Source organism: Diadema antillarum, unplaced genomic scaffold (assembly GCF_040938485.1).
Source record: "Diadema antillarum isolate AM-2024a unplaced genomic scaffold, OU_Dant_1.0 seq00000526_RagTag, whole genome shotgun sequence".
Classification (NCBI taxonomy): Eukaryota; Metazoa; Echinodermata; class Echinoidea; order Diadematoida; family Diadematidae; genus Diadema; species Diadema antillarum.
Genome location: NW_027271478.1, coordinates 900,360 through 922,598, shown reverse-complemented (window position 1 = coordinate 922,598; position 22,239 = coordinate 900,360). Strand labels below are relative to the sequence as shown.

At 38.0% G+C, this 22,239-nt stretch overlaps 1 protein-coding gene and 1 long non-coding RNA gene across 2 annotated transcripts in view; both read right to left on the bottom strand.

Moving 5' to 3' along the window:
• The window catches only part of LOC139734445 (ATP-binding cassette sub-family C member 5-like), a 31,954-nt gene extending 14,081 nt beyond the window's left edge, over positions 1-17,873 (bottom strand). The window contains exons 1-14 of the mRNA XM_071645230.1: positions 17,815-17,873; positions 14,011-14,203; positions 12,038-12,196; positions 11,087-11,234; positions 10,019-10,252; positions 8,628-8,804; positions 7,899-8,046; positions 6,792-6,940; positions 4,465-4,572; positions 3,493-3,715; positions 2,637-2,776; positions 2,091-2,360; positions 1,294-1,497; positions 392-573 (exon numbers count right to left, since the gene is read on the bottom strand). Coding sequence (XP_071501331.1) covers positions 392-573; positions 1,294-1,497; positions 2,091-2,360; positions 2,637-2,776; positions 3,493-3,715; positions 4,465-4,572; positions 6,792-6,940; positions 7,899-8,046; positions 8,628-8,804; positions 10,019-10,252; positions 11,087-11,234; positions 12,038-12,196; positions 14,011-14,203; positions 17,815-17,866 — 2,387 coding nt within the window. The 5' untranslated portion in view covers positions 17,867-17,873. The remainder of the gene's footprint in view (positions 1-391; positions 574-1,293; positions 1,498-2,090; positions 2,361-2,636; positions 2,777-3,492; positions 3,716-4,464; positions 4,573-6,791; positions 6,941-7,898; positions 8,047-8,627; positions 8,805-10,018; positions 10,253-11,086; positions 11,235-12,037; positions 12,197-14,010; positions 14,204-17,814) is intronic.
• Positions 17,874-19,723: 1,850 nt separating this feature from the next.
• The window catches only part of LOC139734428 (uncharacterized), a 40,141-nt gene continuing 37,625 nt past the window's right edge, over positions 19,724-22,239 (bottom strand). The window contains exon 3 of the long non-coding RNA XR_011711159.1: positions 19,724-19,798. This is a non-coding gene — a long non-coding RNA (uncharacterized lncRNA). The remainder of the gene's footprint in view (positions 19,799-22,239) is intronic.

The following is a 22,239-nucleotide window of genomic DNA, read 5'->3' as shown; positions in this document are numbered from 1 at the left end:
AAGAATGAGGAAGAATGGGGAAAGGAAGAAGAAGAATGAATTCAACAGAAAAAGACAAATCACCATAGCATGGAGAAATGATGATGTTCTTACTTTTACAATGTATCTACTTCATGTGATCTAAACGGAAAGTGAAATAGCATCACCATTTGATCCTAATTGAATGCTGTAAACCTATTATGTAAGCTGCAAAGACGTATATACATGATTGTGTTAGACTCTTCTGCAAGGAGACAACAATAAGTAGCGACTAAAATAAAACACTCCAGTCTGAATGAAGGACAAAAATGTTGATGTGACATAAGCCTTCATAATCAATACATTAGGACTAGAATAGATAAAATAAAGGCCTTAATATAATCCTTGTGAGAATAAAGGTCTTCAAATTAACCTTCTCAAGTTTGGTGACATGGGTTCATCAGTGTTCTCCTCCTCCTCCTCCTCGGGTTTGGCGTAGTGGGTGGTGATGAGACGGGCGTACTCCCCTCCACTCTCCATTAGCTCCTTGTGTGTTCCCCGCTCAGCTATACGACCCTCTTGTAGCACCATGATGTTATCGCAATCCTGTAGGAACTACGTAGGGGGAACGAAAGGGGAGGAAATGTACCGCATGATACAGGAATTTTCTTGAAAAGCAGAACAAAGTTTATCTATGCCACCACGTCTATGGCTGAAAAGTCTATTGCAGAACAATATATATATTTTCAAGTCACTGTCTGGTGAAAAGCTTGCCGATGTGATCAATATTTGATCTAAATTATTTGGTCTAAATAGATATCCGTGTTCCACGTTTCCCTATACCTGATTTTATTCTGGGACCTTAACAAACTTTGTGTTTTCTTTTTGTGTAGGCCCCATCATATGTCTCCTCCTTGGTAAGATTACAGTCCAATACCACAGTAGACAGACCACTATATTCATATCGAGATAGTTGTTCATTCAGGTAACGATTTCACCTATTGTAAGTTGAACCTAGTAATTTGTCTTATCGTATTTCATAGACAATTGCTTTTTTGAATGACATTCTCTTGAAAAATACAACAAATTGAAATTGAAATCGAAAAATTGAAAATGCATTCTTGTTGAAAACCTGCGGTCCCAAGGAACTTGAATATTGTGTAGGTGTAGGGAAAAGGTAAAACCTGTACCATCTTAATAAGGTGTTTATTCTTTCCCATAGGACTCGGTTGTTAGAATTGCCAATTTGTAAACCATCTGGGAAACTACACTGTCTATGGCGGCTTTGAATTTGTCTAATGAGTTTGGTTTGCTCAATTGGTCTGCTGCCCTCACCTGCAGCTGATGTGTCATGAAGAGAACCGTCTTCTTCAGGAGGGCACCCTTGATGCACCGGTTGAAGATCTGCTCGCCGACGTGCGCGTCCACAGCGCTGAGCGGGTCGTCGAGCAGGTAGACGTCGTGATCAGCGTACACGGCCCTGGCCAGACTGATTCGCTGCTTTTGACCCCCGCTCAGGTTAATGCCCCTCTCACCAATCTGCCAAAAATGGCAAAAAACCGTGATCATTTCTTCACCAACTACAGACTGCCCAATTAGGTTCCCCTTTTGCTGAAAATGGTGGTGGTCTAATACTATAAATGGGGCTCAGGATACCCCATACAGGTTCCCTTTCTGCCATCAAGAACGGTGGTATATTCCCAAACTCCAAATGGGGCTCAAAATATTCAAAACAGCTCAGATGATATCAACCTTAGAATTACGTGATTATAAGATTCGGTATCTGTATTCATGTAAGGCTACGATGTTCGGTTTATGAACTGAAGTGTTTTTTTCCCCATTCCCTTTTGGTAGTGGTGGTGGTGGTGGTGAGGAGGGGGGATCACCTCTTACTGTTTTGATAGGAAGGAACATATACAAACTCGCACACACACACACACACACACATACACAAATAGGCTTGTACAAAGTGGCCACAAATCGAGCTTCAATGTTCAAGTAGCTCGATTCTTTGCTAAGATCCGGGTATCAGACTTTTGTTACGTCACCAACCAAAACACAACTGAGTGCGCCGTAATCTGATGCTAACAAAAAGCCCCCAAATCACGAAGAGCAACTAAAACAGGACTTACCTCTGTCTGGTCTCCGTCCAGAAGGATCTCCATGTCCTGCTGTAGGCTGCAGGCCGTCAGCACCGCGTCGTAGCGCTGGGGATCCATCTTGCTACCGAACAGGATGTTCTCCTGGACCGTGGCGTTGAAGATCCAGGCCTCCTGCGCCACGTAGGCGAACCGTCCCCGGACCTTGCATGACCCGCTGGTCCTCTCCATCTGGCCCAAGATGGCGGAGATGAGAGAGGACTTACCGCTACCCACCAGTCCGCACACACCGGTCAGTTGACCCTGGGAGGCGAAGGGTTAATAAGTATTGAATATCAAATTATTGTGTTCATAAGAATGTACTTAAACGTATACAAGAACTCCTTCCTTGGAACAATTAAACCAAAACGTCGCTAACCACTCGAAAAGTGAGGAAAGTGTAGGATCAATGTCATCGTATATATCAAACATACGCGATGTTCCAAGAAAATGAGATGTAACCATTTTTTTTTTTTTACATTGGAGCTTTACGAGAATCCATACGAACGAATAGAAAGAATTCTATAGTACTTTACTCACTTTCTTCAAATTGAACGTGATGTCAAACAAGGCCGGAGTAAGCTTGCTCTTGTCGTACTCAACAACTGAAGAGTCAGACGTCGAGCGATTGTTTGAAGAGTTTGCGTTGAGGATCTTGTCGTTTGCTTGTGGCTTTGTATCTGTGAATGATCACGAGATGAACAGGAATTTAAACCAAGTATGTCATATAGAAAATCAATTAAGTGATCATCGCTTACAGGACATTCAATATTGCGGCATTAATTGAAAAAAAAATCCATTGAAAATATTCATGTTGTGGTTTGTGACAGTTCAAGCTTTCGGAATGACGTGACAATTCGTGTGAGGCAGGGAAGGGGTTGAATTTCATTTTGAGTCCACTTTAGAGGATGCTCACATCACCATTTTACTGAATTAAAGAAAATGAAGGAAGGAAGGAAAGAAGGAAGGAGGAAGAAGAAGGAGGAGGAGGAGGAGGAGAAGAAGAAGAAGAAGAAGAAGAAGAAGAAGAAGAAGAGGGGAAGAGAAGGACAAAGATGATTATGGTTATAATCTGTAATATCTTTCGGAAGAACTTTATGAAAGCATCTCTGCGGAACTTCAGAGTGATGATCAATAACTCCCTTAGCCCTTTTTGTGCCAGAGACATTGGACAGTGTGTATTCAACACAATGGATATTTCTGTGCCAAACAGCACTCACATAGAGCACATAAAGCGTCTTTATAAAGATAAATGTATGTCATACGTGATATCCCCACCACTATAATGCCAGGTCATGTGAATCGAAGGTACTTGGGAGTGTACTCATTGGCTCTCTACCTGTAGGATATATATCATACATTAAATGGCGAGTTCCTCATCTCTTTTTCAGCCTACCGAGTCCATCAACGCTTCCGTTAACGGGCTTTGCTTTCCCGCCATTCTTATCAGACGACGACGAGTTCCGTTTCTTTTGGTCGTTCTTCCCGCCTTTTTCCTCGACGTCGCGATGCGCCGGGATGACGTCCCAACAGAAGGTAGCCTTCGAGATCTCGATCATGTTCTCACTCGTGTCCTCCAAGGGTTCGTTCGGCTTCATCTTTTCCAGCACCAGGATGGCCTGAAAATTGAGTAATGACGTCATCACTGGATACTGAATATTCACTATTTCAAGTACCGATGCTTGCAAATCATTGGTATTTGTCATTGATTACTAATGACAACTTTGGGTTGTGATATCAAACACGGTCTCTTCAGTTAATATGTATATAACAAAAAAAAAAAAAAAAACAACCGAGGAGTAATCATAATAGAAGACAGAGAGTAGCCATTCCACAAAGAATGATTACACAAGATAATTTGTCCATTAATGTACAGTACTTCATTTTTTTTATATTCGTGCACGCATACACTTAAGTGTATGTATCTTTTGTTTGCATATAATGCATCTAAGTAAAAACATCGTTATTGCTGAAAGTTTAGATGGTTGAATGATAATTTAGTCTTCATTTTTCGTGTTTTAATGGCCTAATGGTATAATTGGTATAATTTTATTATGTTGTATGGTTAAGGAACAAAATGCAAGAAATGCAACTTTGAACCAAACTATAAATAGATATCGAGTATCCAAAGAATAACAGTTTCTACCCATATCGGTCAAGCTTCTTCAGACTCTCAACGCAGCGAATAATGAGAGTATATAAAGATATTAGGATATCTAAATACATAGACAAATAAGAATATATCAATACATATATAAATATATAAGCAGCATATGAATATACAGTATATATGCATACACGAATATATGAATATATGAATTCTGAATATATATTTAGTTTGCTATGTTAGTTTGGATCGTCTGCTCACCTGGAGACGTCCAAGAGCCACTCCTGCCTCGGCCAGCATCCTCACGGCAAAGGGTGTGGGACCAAGGACCACTCGCATCACGTTCAGAAGAGCGATCAGAGTAAAGGCCTGTGAGAGAACGAGCAGCAACGAGGGAGAATTAGACGAGGACTGACTAAACTTTCCTCTCATAATTAGATATTAGGGAGCTTTAGATTTTAGACGCGCGGACGTTCAAAGGGGAAAAAAAATGTACTGAGCGTGCGCAGAAGCCTGGGTCAAGTTGACGCACGCTTCTGCGCACGCTCAAAACATGTTTTTTTTTTTTTCTTTCCCTCTGAACGTCTGCGCGTCTAAAATCTAAAGCTCCCTATTCACTGAAACGAAACATGATAATGGGTACGGGATGGGATTCATTCTAGAGGCATATGAATCGAATCTATCAAAGTAAAAAAATGTCGCGTTTTGATCACACTTTAAAGTCTTGACATCACATTTAAAATTTGTATAGTAGTCACAACGTTACGTACATTCATTTTATTATTCATACATCACATTTATGTTTATTACATTTTTGTACCTTTTTTTGTTGTGTCATTATGTACTCAATTACTCAAATATTTCATTGTACACAGTGTGTTGACAATTTGTCGGATATGAAATAAAAAAGTTTGAACTTGAAGCTATGTAATATTGGAACATCCTGGAACTATTCAAATTCATGATTTTCTTCCGTCGAGATGTTTTCATTGCAACTGATTGACAAATTCCCCTTCATCGATATTTACGTCGATGTAGGGCAATTTGTCAATCAGTTGCAATCCTGGAACTATGCTTGTGGTATGAATTATTAGATATCAGTAGTCAGGTTTAATTTGATTCCTAGGTAAAATGCCAGAGCTGCATTACATTCATATTAATTGCGTGCAAACAAATGGCTTTGAAATATGGTAAGGATTTGATACAAGCTCTGGTTATTTTGTGACTTTTATAGCACAAATAATAATTTGTTATAGCAGAATACAACATGATATTAAGCACAAGACAACCTTTCAAGTGGAAACATTAGATTGTGAAATATTCATAAGTGTGTGTAGCATTCAATTCAATTCAATTCAAATGCAATTTTATTTCCAATAGCGCATTTTTGTTGTTGATACATTGAGAGGCTCTTTGCAGAAAACATATTAAATACACAAGAATCAGATTATTTCAGAGCAAAATAATCCTGAGAAGTATAATAAAAGAAATACGAAAATACAGTTATAATAACACTAAAGAAAAAAAAAACACAACATCTGCATTGCAAGTCAATGGGACAACTTTCCAGCAAAGTCTACTCGTGACCTTTGATCACACTTCAACAGCAAATATAAATAAGCCGAAAATTGTTTTTCAACGCCGGAGCTGTGTTGACTTTGGAGGAGTGCCGCCGGTCACCCGGATTCAGTCACGAACGAGTCGAAATAGAATCAAATATTTTGATTAAAGAAAACAACAACCCGGTTTTATTTGACCTTACTTCTTGGTAGAAGGAAAGGACATCATCAATATGTATATATTTTTTCTTTTCATTTTTTTTTTGTGTGCTATCCTACAAAGCGGATAAACCCTCGAGTATTGCTCAATACGTTGTTGTATTCACAGGAACTCCGCCATAGGGCTTATCTAGTGCACGAGTTAGTATATGGCGACGTTCTTCTGGCACTAAGCCAAGCTACATTTACTTCGATGTAGATATGAAATATATTTGTTTCAATTCTTTAAGGCAAATTAATCGATCACAAACATTTACAAACGATCATGAAACCGTATCTGAAATCATTCGGTCTGTTACATCGAAAGTTTTGAATAATTTCATCATAACTCGTTCAAAGAAGTTGAACGGAAACGAGTAGAAACTATGATTGAATCAATAATCTACTCAAAATTTTAGTTAAGAATAAGTAGTTAAAGTACTAATCAGATAGCTATTACGAAGTCTTGTTATCATTTTTTTTTAATGTGGGGGTCTGTTATTATCGTTTGTTAAAAGGCAAGAAGATTTTGTGGTTCTGCTTTCACTTTGATATGATTAGTTCATTTTCTATCATCTGTTTTATGTCCACTTTTGTTTTGTTGAACATAAAAGACGCCGAAATCAAAATTGTATTCGGATTTGAATGGAATGAATTTGAATTTTCGGTTAAGAATAAACCAGAATTAGATTTACAGATAATTTTTAAAACTGAATTTGAATATAAAGATGCAATTTGAATTCCATGAAAATTTGAATTTACATTTGAATCTGAAGTTAGATTTGCGATTGACTTGAGATGTGATCATATCAAAGTCAACCAGTAACGTACCTCTGTAGCTGAGAGCGAGTTGCCCATGGCAACGTGGATGATGATAGAGACCACTGCGGCCAGGCTTGGAACCACGGGGATGATGGAGATGCTAAAACTCTGGAGGATGCCTGCCCTCTCCAGAAACCCACACTCCCTCTCGCGTACGGCTATGTGGTGGAGAGATAGACAAATGGATAGATGAACAGATATTAGATAGATAGATAGATAGATAGATAGATAGATAGATAGAGATATAGATAGATATACAAATAGATGGATAGATAGATAGATAGATAAAAATATATATAGTACATAGATAGAGATAAACAGATATGGAGATAGATAGATATACATATAGATGGATAGATAGAAATATATGGATATATAGATAAATAGATATTAGAAAGACAAATGAATAGATACATAGATACATAGATAGATAGATAGATAGATAGATAGATAGATAGTAGGTAGGAGAGAGAGAAAGAGAGAGAGAAAAAAAGGGAGAGAAAAGCGCTGAGGCTTGCCTGCTAACGAATTCGACAGTTGTGTATGTTGATGGAATGTCAAATCTCATGGTAATGATTTTTAGACATTCTAAAAGACTCTATGGTGAACATCCTTCTAACAAGCGGAAATCCACTTAATAGATTCACAGCGTCTCATTCATTTAATTTCAGTCCATTTCATTTTCATTTCATTTCGTTTCATTTCCAACAAAACCAAACATTTTGATAACACAATATCAATACAAAGCAATAATGAAGAAAATACCGTGAATTAGATAAAATATTCTTCGCATCACCTTCTGGAGATTTAAAATAAAAATTGATGGAAAATGAACGAGACGTCTCTTCCATCAGCATGTTGTACCCTGGGGACTTGTATTCTTTCATCTGGTGTCGAATGCCGTAGCAAAAGATGGACGTATGAACTGTGCTGAATCCTACCCTTGGAAATCAACTGTGATACAAAGGATTTTCTCGAATGGTACTTTCTAACAATCAACGTGTCGGTCCCGATTAGCATTGAGTCTCAGTATTAATCGACGTTCCAGAGCATTTGAGGGTTAACAACTGGTCTTGAAATAAGAGAAAAAAAAGTATAAAGCTGGTCCCATCTTACCGGCAATTGCTTTTCCGAATGGCTTCTCCCAGGCATACATCTTGATGAGTTTGATAAAGGTCAGAATCTCATTCATCTTCTGCACTCTGAGGTCAACAATCCATATGCACTTCATTCGGACGATAGAGATTAACCTTCCAGTAAGAGTCTGCAAATTGGCAACGCGGCACCAAGTAACACAAAGTAATATAATATCAATCAATTTTGTTTTCTTTTTTTTCGGTGGCACCACACTAAGTATATTTATATGCCATTAAAGGTTACTGTGTGGAAACACAGGGAGTCTATTACATATGCATTTAGAAAAGACTTTACGGCATGAAAAAAAAAGCTAAATACATTCATATATACGGCGGAAATAAGCCCTCAGCTTGTCATTAGCAAATCTGGGACACGGAACGAAACTAAAGAAGTTATTTTCCTCATTCAATGTTTCTGGAGCTAACTGGGTAGAAAGATGGACTTAAAGGCACCTTTTTCTTTATATTTGTTAATCAACGTGGTCTGTTTCTAATACACAAAATACTTGAAATGATTAACAAATCAACCTGACGAGCCTTTTACGAAGCAATATTCACTGGCTTTGGTAGCGACTACAAAGCACTTTCTGTAACCGTGTGGAATGCGATCATTAATCGCACTATTACGGGTATAAATGAATATGGTTAATGGCGCACGCTGTTTGTACGCCGACATGGAACAGCTCGCATAGAGTGAAGATGGACTAACCGTGAGCGGAACGAAGATGAGATAGGTGATGATGACGCCGATGAGAGCTCCAACTCCGATAATGAGCTGGACGGCGACCAGAGCGGCAACCAGGACGACGGCGGAGGAGATGATGAAGTTTCCCATCAGGCAGACGTCATAGAGACGTTGACTGTCATTGGCGCACACGTTGACGATCTGCACAGAGATAGATAGATAAATAGAAAGAACGAAAGAAAGAAAGAAATATTGATAGATAGATAGAAAGATAGATAGATAGACGGATAGATAAATAGATTGATAGGTAGATTGATAGGTAGATTGATGGGTAGATGGATAAGTAGATTGATAGGTAGATGGATATACATAGATAGATAGATAGAAAGATTGATAGAAAGATAGATTGATAGGTAGGTAGATAGATAGGTTGATAGACAGATAGATAGATAGATAGATAGATTGAAATGGGGAGGAGAGAGAGAGAGAGAGAGAGAGAGAGCGGGAGAGCAGTGGAATGATTTAATGGCTACGCATTTTTTGCTAGACATCCTCAAATCGTTCCAGCAACTCACAAACCTGATTGATTCCTGAGGCCTTTGTGTGTTTATAACCTCCTTCCACGCTTACAATGCCAGAGTGGGCTTAAACATGTAACGCATTAGTCTCTAGGCATCTCGAGGGCATCTTGAAGAATCAAATATCAAACTTGACATTAAAAAAATGCCAACAGCCACTATGGAAACAAGTTTTTCTGCTTCAATTCTACAACTATCACCACTTCTACTACTACTACTTCTACTCCTATTACTACTGCAAATGCTCGTAAAGGGTTCAAGGAATTACATTTCTGTTTATTAATGATGCTCAAATCATTGATTAAAGTGACTGTAATTAAAGTGACAAAATAATCATATCAATTATCACGATATTCGTTGTAAGCATTGTTACTATTATCGTTTACAATCACGGTCAATATAAGACCCGGTGGCGTGGGGAGACAAGGTTGGCTCGATTGAATCGATCTTCATTTGCTGCTCACTAAGGAACAGTCGAAAACCACGTCTAGCGCAGGCCTGTTAGAATAGGATTGCATGTCAGCGAAAATGTACATCGAAGCGTACGCTCAACGGCAACGTTCGACTCCACTCGGGATTTTCAGCTGTGTGCGTGTGTATGCCTACATAATTATAAGGATTAGAGTATACGAAAATAAAAATTGAAATTAAAATATTGAAAAGCTTTACACAATTCGTATCGCGGATTTCCAATATTTCTGTTGAGTCGAGCCAATTTCCTATTACATGGTTTCCCCACGTTGCATGGTGATAATGATAATTTTACGGCAAAAAGAAAAATATAATGAATGTTTCTGCAAATTGTGACCAGGTTGCTCAAGTAATCCTAATATTTACCTCTCCAACACTGTGATCCTTTAGACTGCGGAGATTAGCCAGCCTACGGAACGCCAGGGTGAGCGTCCCGCTCCGCAGCCGTGTGGCTGTCCGGCAGCAGTACGCCCAGAAGAAGACATCGCCGCTGATCCTGATCATACTGAGCAGAAAGATGCCGAGAACGAGTAGGAGTCCCTCGACGAGGTCGTCGTCTTCCCGCTCCACGTAGCGAAGTAACCTCTGAACGAGCACGGCCTGAAATCGAAGCATACAGGGCGCTCGTGATCGTAGACCGTGTCATGCAGATGATAATAATATTATCGGACTTACATAAATATCTTCAAGAGATCATTTCTACTCATTGATGTGTATGAATTTACGTATATGTTTTCCCTGTAGATCTGGTGACGAACTACTAAATCTACTCAAAATGTCTTGTTCTTACGATACATTGCAATACCGATACTTTTGGTCCAGTTTGTACACACGCAGCCTAGGACAAGCCCTATGGTTGTAAAGAACATTATTTGCTGTAAAGGCATGCACACAATCTGACGAGATATCATACATTGTGTAGCTAACTGTTATTTAATTTGTTTGTTCGCTTACTTTTCCAAGCCCTACCCCCACACAATTGTGACTTCAAACTGTAAATTTGTTTTTGTAGTTGGTAAGGTATTGCTAAAATTTCGAGTTTCTCTGCCCCTTCGGCTGGTTTAAAAAATGTCTTCCACTTCTTCCCTCTATCGCGAATTTATATCTTCTTTATTTTGTCCAGTTTTTCTTTCTTTGTTCATTTTTACGGCATTGGTTGCCATGAAAAAGTCGAAAAGTCGTTTTCTGAGCATTTTTCAGTATTGGTATCTTGAAGAAAGTTACCCCTCTAGATAACTAGACTTTCAAACTGAATCTACTACGCTATATACATGATGACCCTACCAGAAAATTCACCCTTCTGATAGTTTCAGTTTTACTCCACTTAACGAAGTCACGTGGGATACAAAGGGGAATTCCCCCGTTTGATAACAGACTGGCACGCGGTAACAACAACAAAGGGTCGCCTCCGTCTCGACGGGTCAACGCACTTACCGAGATCACGAAGGAACTCATGGTTGCGAGGACGAGGACGAAGATGGAGAAAATCTGTCGCGTCCGGACGAACCGGAAGGCGACACTGGCTAGAGAAGCGCCCTCTTCGCCCTTCTTGTCCACTTCTTCCTGCCAGAATTTCTCGAATCTGCAATAAAGACACACCTCGTCAAGTTTATGGCATGTACAGCTATCGTGTAGTTGAACCGAGCAGAAAATTACATCAGAATTATGAATAGGCCGTACATATTCAACTACAATTGACGCCAATTGAGAAGGGTACTAGTAAATTTTAAGCAATGATTATCCGGAAATTCCGACTTAATATAATAATAACAACAACAATAATAATGATATCAATTTACAAAGCTCAAAATCTATTTCTTCTGCGCCGCAAAAGCTTCCGATATAGTCTGATATGTTCTGATATATGCTAACTTTGCATCGACATCAGCCAAGTGTTCAGTCTCGAAACATTTGTCACATTTCCAAAACAATTAGGAAGAGATTTTCATTTTTTTTTAACGTGTGCAAAAGCAATGATCAATATAATATAACTTTTTTAGTGACTAATAACGTATATTTTGGGCATCACCATGGACGATATCCCAGTTCATTATTATTGCTGCGTCGTGACCATTGTGATATCAAAACGGTTATTTTTTCATCACCATCAGTATCATCATGTTTATCATAATTGAACTCGGTGTCATTATCAGCGAGCATATTCATAGCTGTTTTTGTTGTCACCATCCTCCTCATTATCATCATCATCACCATCATCATCATGATCTTCATCATCATCATCATCATCATCATCGTCATCGTCATCATCGTCATCATCGTCATCATCGTCTTCATCGTCATCATCGTCATCATCATCCTTATCCCACTCATATCATCGTCATCCTACTCATCATCTCGTCGTCATCATCGTTTTCGTAGTCTCACCGGTCCCCGTTGTAATCGCCTCTGTCGTAATCCGACATCGTCCAGAGGTCGACGTATTCCAACGCCCTCTTCCTCGCCTTATAGAAGAGCGGTGAGAGCCATGACAACCAGACGAATGAGATCAGCCCCGTGTGGTCCAACGGAGAGTATTGCTCCTTTCTAAGACAATCACGACACAAACGGTTATCGGTGGAGAATTAGCATAATTAATAATTTCCAATCTATCTCGCTTAAAAATCACAGAACAAATGTATTGAGAAAGAAATATAATTATACAAATGGAATATATTCAGAGCGGTTATCTTGAAGGGAAAAGTTCTTGAAGATATGGATAAGGAAATAAGCTGACACATTGACTTCTCAGTGGCAAAGTAGACCCTCAACAAAGACACAAAAAACAAACAAACAAACAAACAAACAAAATAGAAAAGAAACAAATCGCAACAGGGGGAAGGGTGGACGTCCTTTGTAAGTAGGCAGAAAAGACAGGCGGGGAACTCGACATTTTACGAATATTGTAACAACAAAGTCAATTCACATAGAGCACATCTAACATTTAAATGAAAAGACATAACATTGCGAAAACAAATCACCAAAGCCACGGCATAGCTGACTTATGTGACACTTGTTTGTGCTTAAACGTTTGGGGAAAAACCTTTCCATAATGTGACACAGGGGAAGATAAATTCGGCACATAGCTTACTAATATTCTGTGTAAAATGATGTGTACTCTCGTCGAAAATTGTGACAGAAATGTGTAAAAAACATAGTAATTAAGCACCTAATGAGAAAAACACCATTTCGGTTGGAGAGAAGGTATGATTAAGAAAGGAACATTACACAAATTATTACACTATATGAATTCTTAGTGAGAATGAGATCACAAAACATACTGCCATGTCATAATGGGTGTGAGACTATATAAAGAACGCTGAATTCGCAATTATATCACATCGTGTCAAGATTGTGTATGCCACAGATTCAGGGTAATTAAGTGACCATGTTTTGTTGTTGATGACGTTGTTGTTGTCCTCTCTATGTTAGGGTCAAAGAGCAACATCACTCCACGGATGCAAGTTCACAAGTGAGCTTATCATGTTTAGACTGTGCCAATATCCATTGTATAAACAGCATTAGGTTATGGTGGAGGAGGAAGTACAGAAATGATAACAAAGTAACGAGATATTTTTGGTTTGTGGTTGTAAAAAAAAAAAAATCGACTTTGCGATTGTCGTCTAGACCTGATATCAGATGTATAACCTGGACAGAAAACCTCTTCACACAAAAGTATCAGTTTTTGCAATGCAAAAATGTGATTCTCTTTAAACATCCGCAAAAATCCTCATTCGGAAGCAAGCGACATATTTTATACCTCGGAACTGCGCATGCCCAAACAATATGACCGGAGCATGACCTCTCAATCATCCTCACCGGATAATGAAAAAAACAAAAACAAAAGCAAAAACAAAATACCACAACAAACAGACTTTTGCTGGCGTGGTGTTGGCACACACTAGCATGCACACTTTATTTTATCATTATGTTTTCCTCACGGAAAGTGTCCTTCAGGGCGATAAGAACTACATGTATTTCTTTTTGTTTTGTTTTTTACTGGCCGTGGCATAGATTATCTTGGCAGACAATGTTTAAACATCCGCATCGGAACATGATCGTGATTCAGATTCATTTATTGTCCATACAGGATTTTTTTGTTGTTGTTGGTATATACACATAGGAATATCTGCATACATACATACATACATACATACATACATATATACATATATTCATGTACATACGTATACACATATGAATAAATACAATTTTCAATATATATGATATTATACAAGCATAATTCATACTCTCAAAAATGATTGAGATTTCAACAATGATTGTATCGCGATGCCTCTTTAAGTCAACTTGGACATTAAATGGTATTTCACTTTTACATCAATTATTAATATCTGACTTACGTTGGTTTTAGTCTGACTGGAATGAAGAGTTTCATGCTCGGTCCATACTTGAAGCCCGAGCTCGAGCCGTACTTGAGGTAGTCTTTATGGTCGTCCTGCTCGTCGTCCTCCTCGCCGTACCGAGATCTCGCCCCGAGCACCGTCGGTTCGCCCATCGCAGCGAATGTCACGGCAGCGGTCGAGTTCCCCAGAGCTGACGGCGTTCAGAGCAGAGAAAGAGAGAGTTTTTGCTGTTTTTTTATTGCCGTATTCAGATAAAATAAATATAATCCGTATATTTAAATTCATTAATTTTTAATTTCCATCAGAAACAGACATCTTACAGATATTGAATAAGTAGATTACAAAATTACATCAAAATGCATAATAAATAATAAGGGGAGAGAGGGAGGATGAGAGAGGGAGGGGTGGGGAGATGGGGAAATGGAGTTTTTCTATTAAGGAGCATTTCATATGGTAATATGAATACACATCTCTCAATGTATATCATCCTAGATATGTCTATTTCTCTATACATCTCTCTCTGTATATACTTATCTCTATTTATCTCTCTATCTCTCTCTATCTATCTATCTATCTATCTATCTATCTATCTATCTATCTAAATATACCTATCTATCAATGTTTCTATGAATATAATTTTATTCTCTCTGTCTGTGTATAGTATGGCGACGAACGAAGGAAATACGCATTGATGCTGATGACACAAATATTCGCAACCCACAATCTATCTAAATCTCGGCAAAATGCAAACGACATGCAATGTACATCACTTACATAATGCAAACTATTTGAAAGTAGAGTCATTATACTAAAAGATAGACACGCAACACATCACACTCACATGCGCAAACTAGAAGCAAACATACTAATCCTTTATTTGTCTTCTTTCACTCTTCCATTAAGATGTTTCTGATCTTACATCGTTATTCAAAGCCACCGTACCAGTGAACTCCATTTCTTATTCTTTGTCAGTTGCTATTTTTTTTCTTTTGTTGGCAAGAAGATCTGAGTTGTTATGGTATAGAATAAAAGTACTTTACTATGAAGTTGTTTTGCTTGATAATTTGCTTCTGTTACAATTTCAGTGTGCGTGATATTTTGATTTTACATTTTGTCTTATCATAATTCATCCGGAAAAAAAAAACACACAGAAATAAGTAACAGTCAAAGTCAAGGCTTGCGTCTAACTTGAATTTACGCGGAAAGAAAGACAGGCGGAAGAAAACACAGCAATCAATTAGGAGGAAAATGAGTAATGTCAGGGATCAGCTGGTAGGTATTGACATCAGCACGAGATCTCCTAACGAGCTGATTGTTTTATAATATATGCTAAAATCCAGTCAAGATCCTGAAACCAAATATCGCTGAAAAAAAAAGTGTTGAGAAGGGATGATAAAAGATCATGTCGCAATCACGCACCTATGCTCAACTCCACGAATTACAACTTACCACTAAAAGTGATTTTCACGGTACAAATTTGCGGTCACCAGTCAAATGCAAGGATTAAAATCGCATTTAAAAAGTTGCCAGTGACTCATAAATGTTATTAAACGCTGCCCTGAACACAAATCATCTTGGAAACTTGCAGATCAGTAGAGGTAGAGCAATCGCAAGTGTGTCCTCTTAATAGGTCTACGAAGCTTAAGTTCAAGTTCAAGTTCAATTCATTTAATACTTCTTATATATCATATTACATCAAAAGTAACAGTACAAGTTTTTGTACCTTGTCAATAATGCATATTATGTATATATATAAAATATGTACATACATACATGATATACACAGTAACGGTAATGATGACAGGTCGAATTCAAAATCGGGTTGTACAATAAGAAGTATGACGGGACTACTATGGAAAGCAAGCTTATTTGGCTTTGTGTTTGTGATAGAGAAACGGAAAACGGATAAGAGTTAAGACCAGGACCTCGTTTCATAAACTTGTTACCAGTGACAAGTTGTCATAGTTGTTATAAGCTACTGAAATCCTTGCATCTGATTTGCTAAGAGCAAATTTGTCACAGAAATGTGGCAGTTGTCACTGATAACAAGTTTTATGAAAAGGGACTCAGGTGATTTAATGGTACCAAATAAAGGACGAGGAAGAGTACAGTAATTTCCAGCAAACTCGATGGGTGGTAAACCCACAAACAGAGAGTTACAGTCCCTCTATTCCATCTTTTCTACCCCCCCCCCCCCCCCCAGTGAGGCTCTGGCCATTGACACGTCTCAAACCTCCTTGGCTATATCAAGGAGATGTACCTCTTTACTCTGAAATTGTGCAACAGTCCAACGCTTTCTTTTCGTCTATTTCTTTGGTTACAATATCGTTTAAAGAATGGAATACTTGAATATATCAGTGCACCATGTCCAAGTTGGGTTTTCATCTTTCATGAGTAAAATATTACAAAAAAAAATCAAATGACTGTTTCGCATTTCAATTAGTATTCATGTTATTCCCATAACTGAAAATTAAGGGGACGGAAAGGGAGGGATTAGTATTTTTTCTCAAAATCAACTCATATAAGACTTGGGAATTTCTTACATTGAATTGAATTGAATTGAATTGAATTGAATTGAATTGAATTGAACTGAATTGAATTGAACTAAATTGAACAGAATAGAATAGAATAGAATAGAATAGAATTGAATTGAATTGAATTGAACTGAATTGAAAGTGAATTGAATTGAACTGAATTGAAAGTGAATTGAATGGAAATGAATTGAATTGAGTTGAATTGAACATTCAGGTACTAGTATTCAATTGCATCATCTTCAGGAGCTCGTCGAAAGCAATGAGTTGGCAGAATCTATTAATAGAAATTCCGTGACGTCAATGTAAAGCCGGACAGAAATATGTCCTGGTAGTATCATAAAGGCATTGGGGCAGTGATGGTAATGGGTCGTGAAAATTGACTTTTTTCTCGAATAGAATAGAATATGACCAAAAAAAAAAAAAAAAAAAACAAAGAGAGAAAAATGGGATGGGAAAGAGAGAGAGAGAGAGAGAGTGGGAGAGAGAGAGAGAGAGAGAGAGGGGGGGGGGGGGGAGGGGGGGGGGGGGGGGGAGAAAGGAGGGAGAGATAGAAAGTGTAATAGAAAATATAAGAGAGAACCCAACATGAACCCAAACCCAATCCTCGACTGTGATAAATGCACATTGTATATACACGAATCATACAAACGCTGTGCTTGTTATACCATCGACAGCTATTCATGCAATTCTCGGGGAAGTATATACGGCAGATTAAGGTGTCCTTTTTATCTCAATATCATTAATATTCTTTCTAGACGTTTCATCCTTGACATCCTTATCATCAAAAGACATATAAACTGGCCATGCTGTAGTCCTACATGACGGCATACCGACTGATTATCCCTTCCTATATTATATATATGTGATAAAAACCTAAAATGGCATTAGACTAAAAACGCTTTATCCTGGCGAGGAAAGCGCATGATATAGAAACAAGACATTTTTGGTTTTTATCACATATATATATAATATAGGAAGGGAAAATCCGTCGGTATGCCGTCATACTCTGTATATATATATATATATATATATATATATATATATATGTATATATATATATATATATATATATATGTTCACTTATACACGACTGTCCCGCTATGACGAAATTTTGATTTTATACGAAACAAAAGTGCCGGTCCCGAGGACTTCGTTATAATTATAGTCGCCTGTATACAGCAAATTTTATGAAATACATTATGACTTGTATCGCTGTGTTAATCACCATAATTATTACAGTGACGCTGAAATTCTGTGTCTGATTTACCTGCTTGCTCTTCTGTGGTCGGGATGTGATCTGTTGAATCTAATCTTCTCATTCCAACGAGCTGGACATCCGGATCTAATCAGAGGAAAACAGGATATGTCAGGGTGCTATACATAACTTTTTTAACCACTTGCCCGATCTGGCAAGCATATTTTCAAATTGTTGCAGAACACTTGCCCGAAAAGAAAGTCCAAAAATATAAGTACATGATTATAGAAAATCACTTATAAGTCAAGGGCTTGATAACACAAAATCTTTTGAATTAACAACACAATGTGCATGTTAATTCACACGCTTAAGCACAGTGGAGTAACAAACTTGGTTCGATCGAGTGTTGGTGTTGAATTTCAATGAGGCTTCTCCACGTAAGTTTTGGAAAGATTTGCTAAAGTGAAATTAAAATAAATTGATTTGATTCGATTTATTGGTTTCTGTATTATCATTGTACATGTACATGCATATATATACAGTGTACATACATTGTTCGTGCCATTCTGGGTAAATTGCATCACTAAACAGGGAGATAACATCAACAGCACACATTTCATCGCTTTTATCATCAGTTCCAATTATCCGTATTATTAGCTACGTATTCAAAGAAAGAAGATGTGCCATCTGATCGATTGAGAGGTACTTAATTATGTGCAGTCAGCTCGTATCCACACTGACCAAACTGATTTACTGGGTTCGGTAGAAATTTGATGCGCCCTGTGAATCAGCCTTATGTGTTTGGTATTGGGTGTGTAATGGATCAGCTAATTTTCTCTTTCGATGTGATCAACCTTCTTTCTGTCATAGTGTCTACTATGGGTTGGTGTCATACCGAAAGTGAAAATGTCAGAGGTAACGAAATATCAGATATAATCACAATATCTGATCTGATATTAAGTAAGATTTTTATCAATTCAATCCAAAGGTTTTATTTTCACTTCTTTCAACAGAATGTAGCAAAATATGTCGCTGTGATTTGCACTTCTGACTTTTTTTTTGAGATTTTTTAACCTCTGACAGCTTTTGCTCCTTGCAACTGGATATCTTAAAAAAAAAACTTGGCAAGATTTCAAATTGGCAACATAATGATGCCTGGGTCCTGTTGCAAATATGTTCAGATCAAACATTAAGTCAGAATATCAAACATGAGTTTCTGAATACTCAATTCTGATAGGCTGATACCAGACTTTATGTTTGACATCATCTTCTTATGCAACAGGATCTAGGTATATCATTATCATCATCTCATATTAGTAAATCATTACTGTGACTGCCACCTATAATAAGGTTTTACGAAATGGTTGAGTACATGGTGCAAAAGAAAACAGTCTTGTCTGCTTGCTCGTCCCCTATTTTTTCTCCTGTTTTTGAATATTTTTGTCCATGTCTTGCGTTCAAGGAGCATCTCGGCTTTGTTACAATATGATATAATAAGGATGTTTGGCAGAGGAAAACATAATCCTGCTATCCATGGTTTGAAGACGAAGGAGGCACACTCACCTCGTGCTAAAAACAGCACTTGGGCTAGATCGTCCGTGTGCGCGCCCGTACTCTTTGCTAATGATTAACCCTTGTGACAGTATAGTTCACGCCACGAGGGGACACTCAGCGGAAAATTGATGGGACACATTTATGGTAACTATGCAACACACGAGGCTCTACGACATACGGATACAAAACCTGTCTGTGTGATTTCACGTTCGTGAAGAAGGGGTGTGCATCATTTCACTTCATTTCATTTATTTTGCTTCCACGCAAATTATACGATGTTGATTTTGCAACATACATCCAGAGATCCATGAAAAGTAACATAGTGTAAATTCAGTATACAGTATCGACAGCGAGACAAAGCGACAAATAGTATCATTATGGTTGCCATTGTTCCCTATATCCAAGAATATATTCTTTTCACATTTACCTTGCTTATGCTTCGAGAGATTCTCTGCAGAATCTACCCTCCTCATCCCGATTAGCTCAACATTCGCCGCGTCAGCTGCAAGAAGAAAAAAGAAACAACAACAACGGAATTCGTGAGGGGAAAGTTTTACCACCATCTCTTCCCCCCCCCCCCCCCCCCCCCCCGTTAGACACTGAGTTAACATCTGGCTGATTTACGATGTCATCATCCAGCAATTAATGGGATGATCAATTCTAAACCGTATGGTCTGACGTGCTAAATGACTGTAGAGTTTCCTGACACAGTAACCGCTACATGTACGTATTACATAAGAAATCCACTGACAATTAGTTGCGTAAATCAAGTGCCCATTGTTCACGAACTACTCAATAGTTTCTGGATGATACTAAGTGACAAATGATATACTGGTATTCAATCATACCTCAAAAGTGACACAAGAGGCAATGGGGACTGTTTCTACACACAGTAACCTTCCGCGCTGTCAAGTTGCATATACTGCATGGTATACGCTATCGTGCAAATAATATACAGTACAGTATGTCCCCCTCCCCTCAAAAAAGAAATACAATCGGATTTTCGCATTGATAACTCCCAATATGATTAAACTGTCCAAATACTACTTCAAGGTCTTAGAATATAACTTTGCTGCATTTTGCAGAAAACCCCATTCATTTTGGTTAACTGTTCACAGAGAAATGTGGATTGTTGTAGAGCATGTCATGGGTCTGATTCTTCAGCACTTGAATGCTCTTGTGAACGCAATGGACAGATTTTGGAGGGAAGGGATTCCAGACATGCTCCACAAAACTCCTCATTTCTCTTCGACGACCACTGAAGCAAATCAGATGGGGTTTTCTGTAAATGTGGGCAATGAGTTATAGTTTCATATCCTGAAATTGTATTTGGATGGATTCACTGTTTTTAAACTTATCATTGCGGAGGGTCTGTGGAGCCGGGAAATGTGCAAACGCCGGGAAATGTGCAAACGCCGGGAAATGTGCAAACGTCTCGCCGGGAAATGTGCAAACGCCGGGAAATGTGCAAACGTCTCGCCGGGAAATGTGCAAATCTCAAAATTTCATCAACGGGAAATGTGCAAACGTGGCGCCGGGAAATGTGCAAATGTTCAATTTTGCCGGGAAATGTGCAAAAAGCCGCCGGGAAATGTGCAAAGCGTTCACTTCACCTACACATGTGTATTACGTATATAGATGAAAGAGAAATTCTCAATCAATATTATGCATGAATCGCTAACATCTTTATTACTACAGTTAAACCTATCTTAGGGACCGCCTGTCTATATCGGCCACCTCTCTATTAACTGCCAATTTTTTTTCGTTTCCCCTGGGTGGCCGCTATAGGCTGGTTCGACTGTACAGCAAGATCCGTTTTCGCGACCAGCTGTCTGTAGCGTCCACCTGCGTTTACGACCATTAAAATCCCTCCCAAAGAAAAAGTATGGAAATGAACCTGTCTATAACAGCCACCTGCCTACAACGGCCACCTTTTTCTTACTCGGGGTGGCCGTTCTGTACAGGGGAGCGACTGTATCTAATAAACTGTCTTAGTGATCACCTTTTTTATAGCGGCCATCTGCCGTATACAACCACCAGATGATGATAATAATAATGATAATGATAATGATAATATTAATGATGATGATAATAATAATAATGATAATAACAATGATAATAAAAGTAATGATAATGAAAATAATAATAATAATAATAATGAATATAATAATAATAATAATGATGATAATAATAATAATTATAATAGGCCTAATAACAATAATAATAATGATGTTAATAATAATAACAATAATAATGATGATGATAATAATAATAATAATAATAATAATAATAATAATAATAGAAATAATGTCTTATTTACCCAGGGTAACCTCTTCAGTGTTGCCACTGCTCTACCACAGGGCCCTGCCATTATTATTACCCCAGCGTTGCCAGGTATCAATCTATACACCTGGGTCGAGAGGGACATGGTGGGTTAAACATCTTGTCCAAGGACGTTAGCGCTCGGCGGGATTTGAACTCCGCTCCTCCGATCGGGAGTCGGGAGTCTTATCCACTATGCCACAGCGCCCCCACAATCATAACTACGTATGAACAATCACCATCTATGTATTAACAATAAAAACCTTTCTTAGAAACCAGCTATCTATAGCGATCATCTGTCTATACCGGCCATTTTTGTCTCACTCTAATTGGCCGTTATACACAGGTGTGAGACTGTATCCCAATAGCAAACCTGTCTTAATGATCACCTATATAAAGCGGCCATCTGCCGTATACAACTACAAAACGCAAACGGTTCACTTCACCTATATTGTATATAATGATAATGATATATATATATATATATATATATATATATATATATATACAAATTTATATATATATATATATATATATATATATATATATATATATATATATATATATACATATAAATATATATATATATATATATATATTATTTATTGATAATCAAACCTG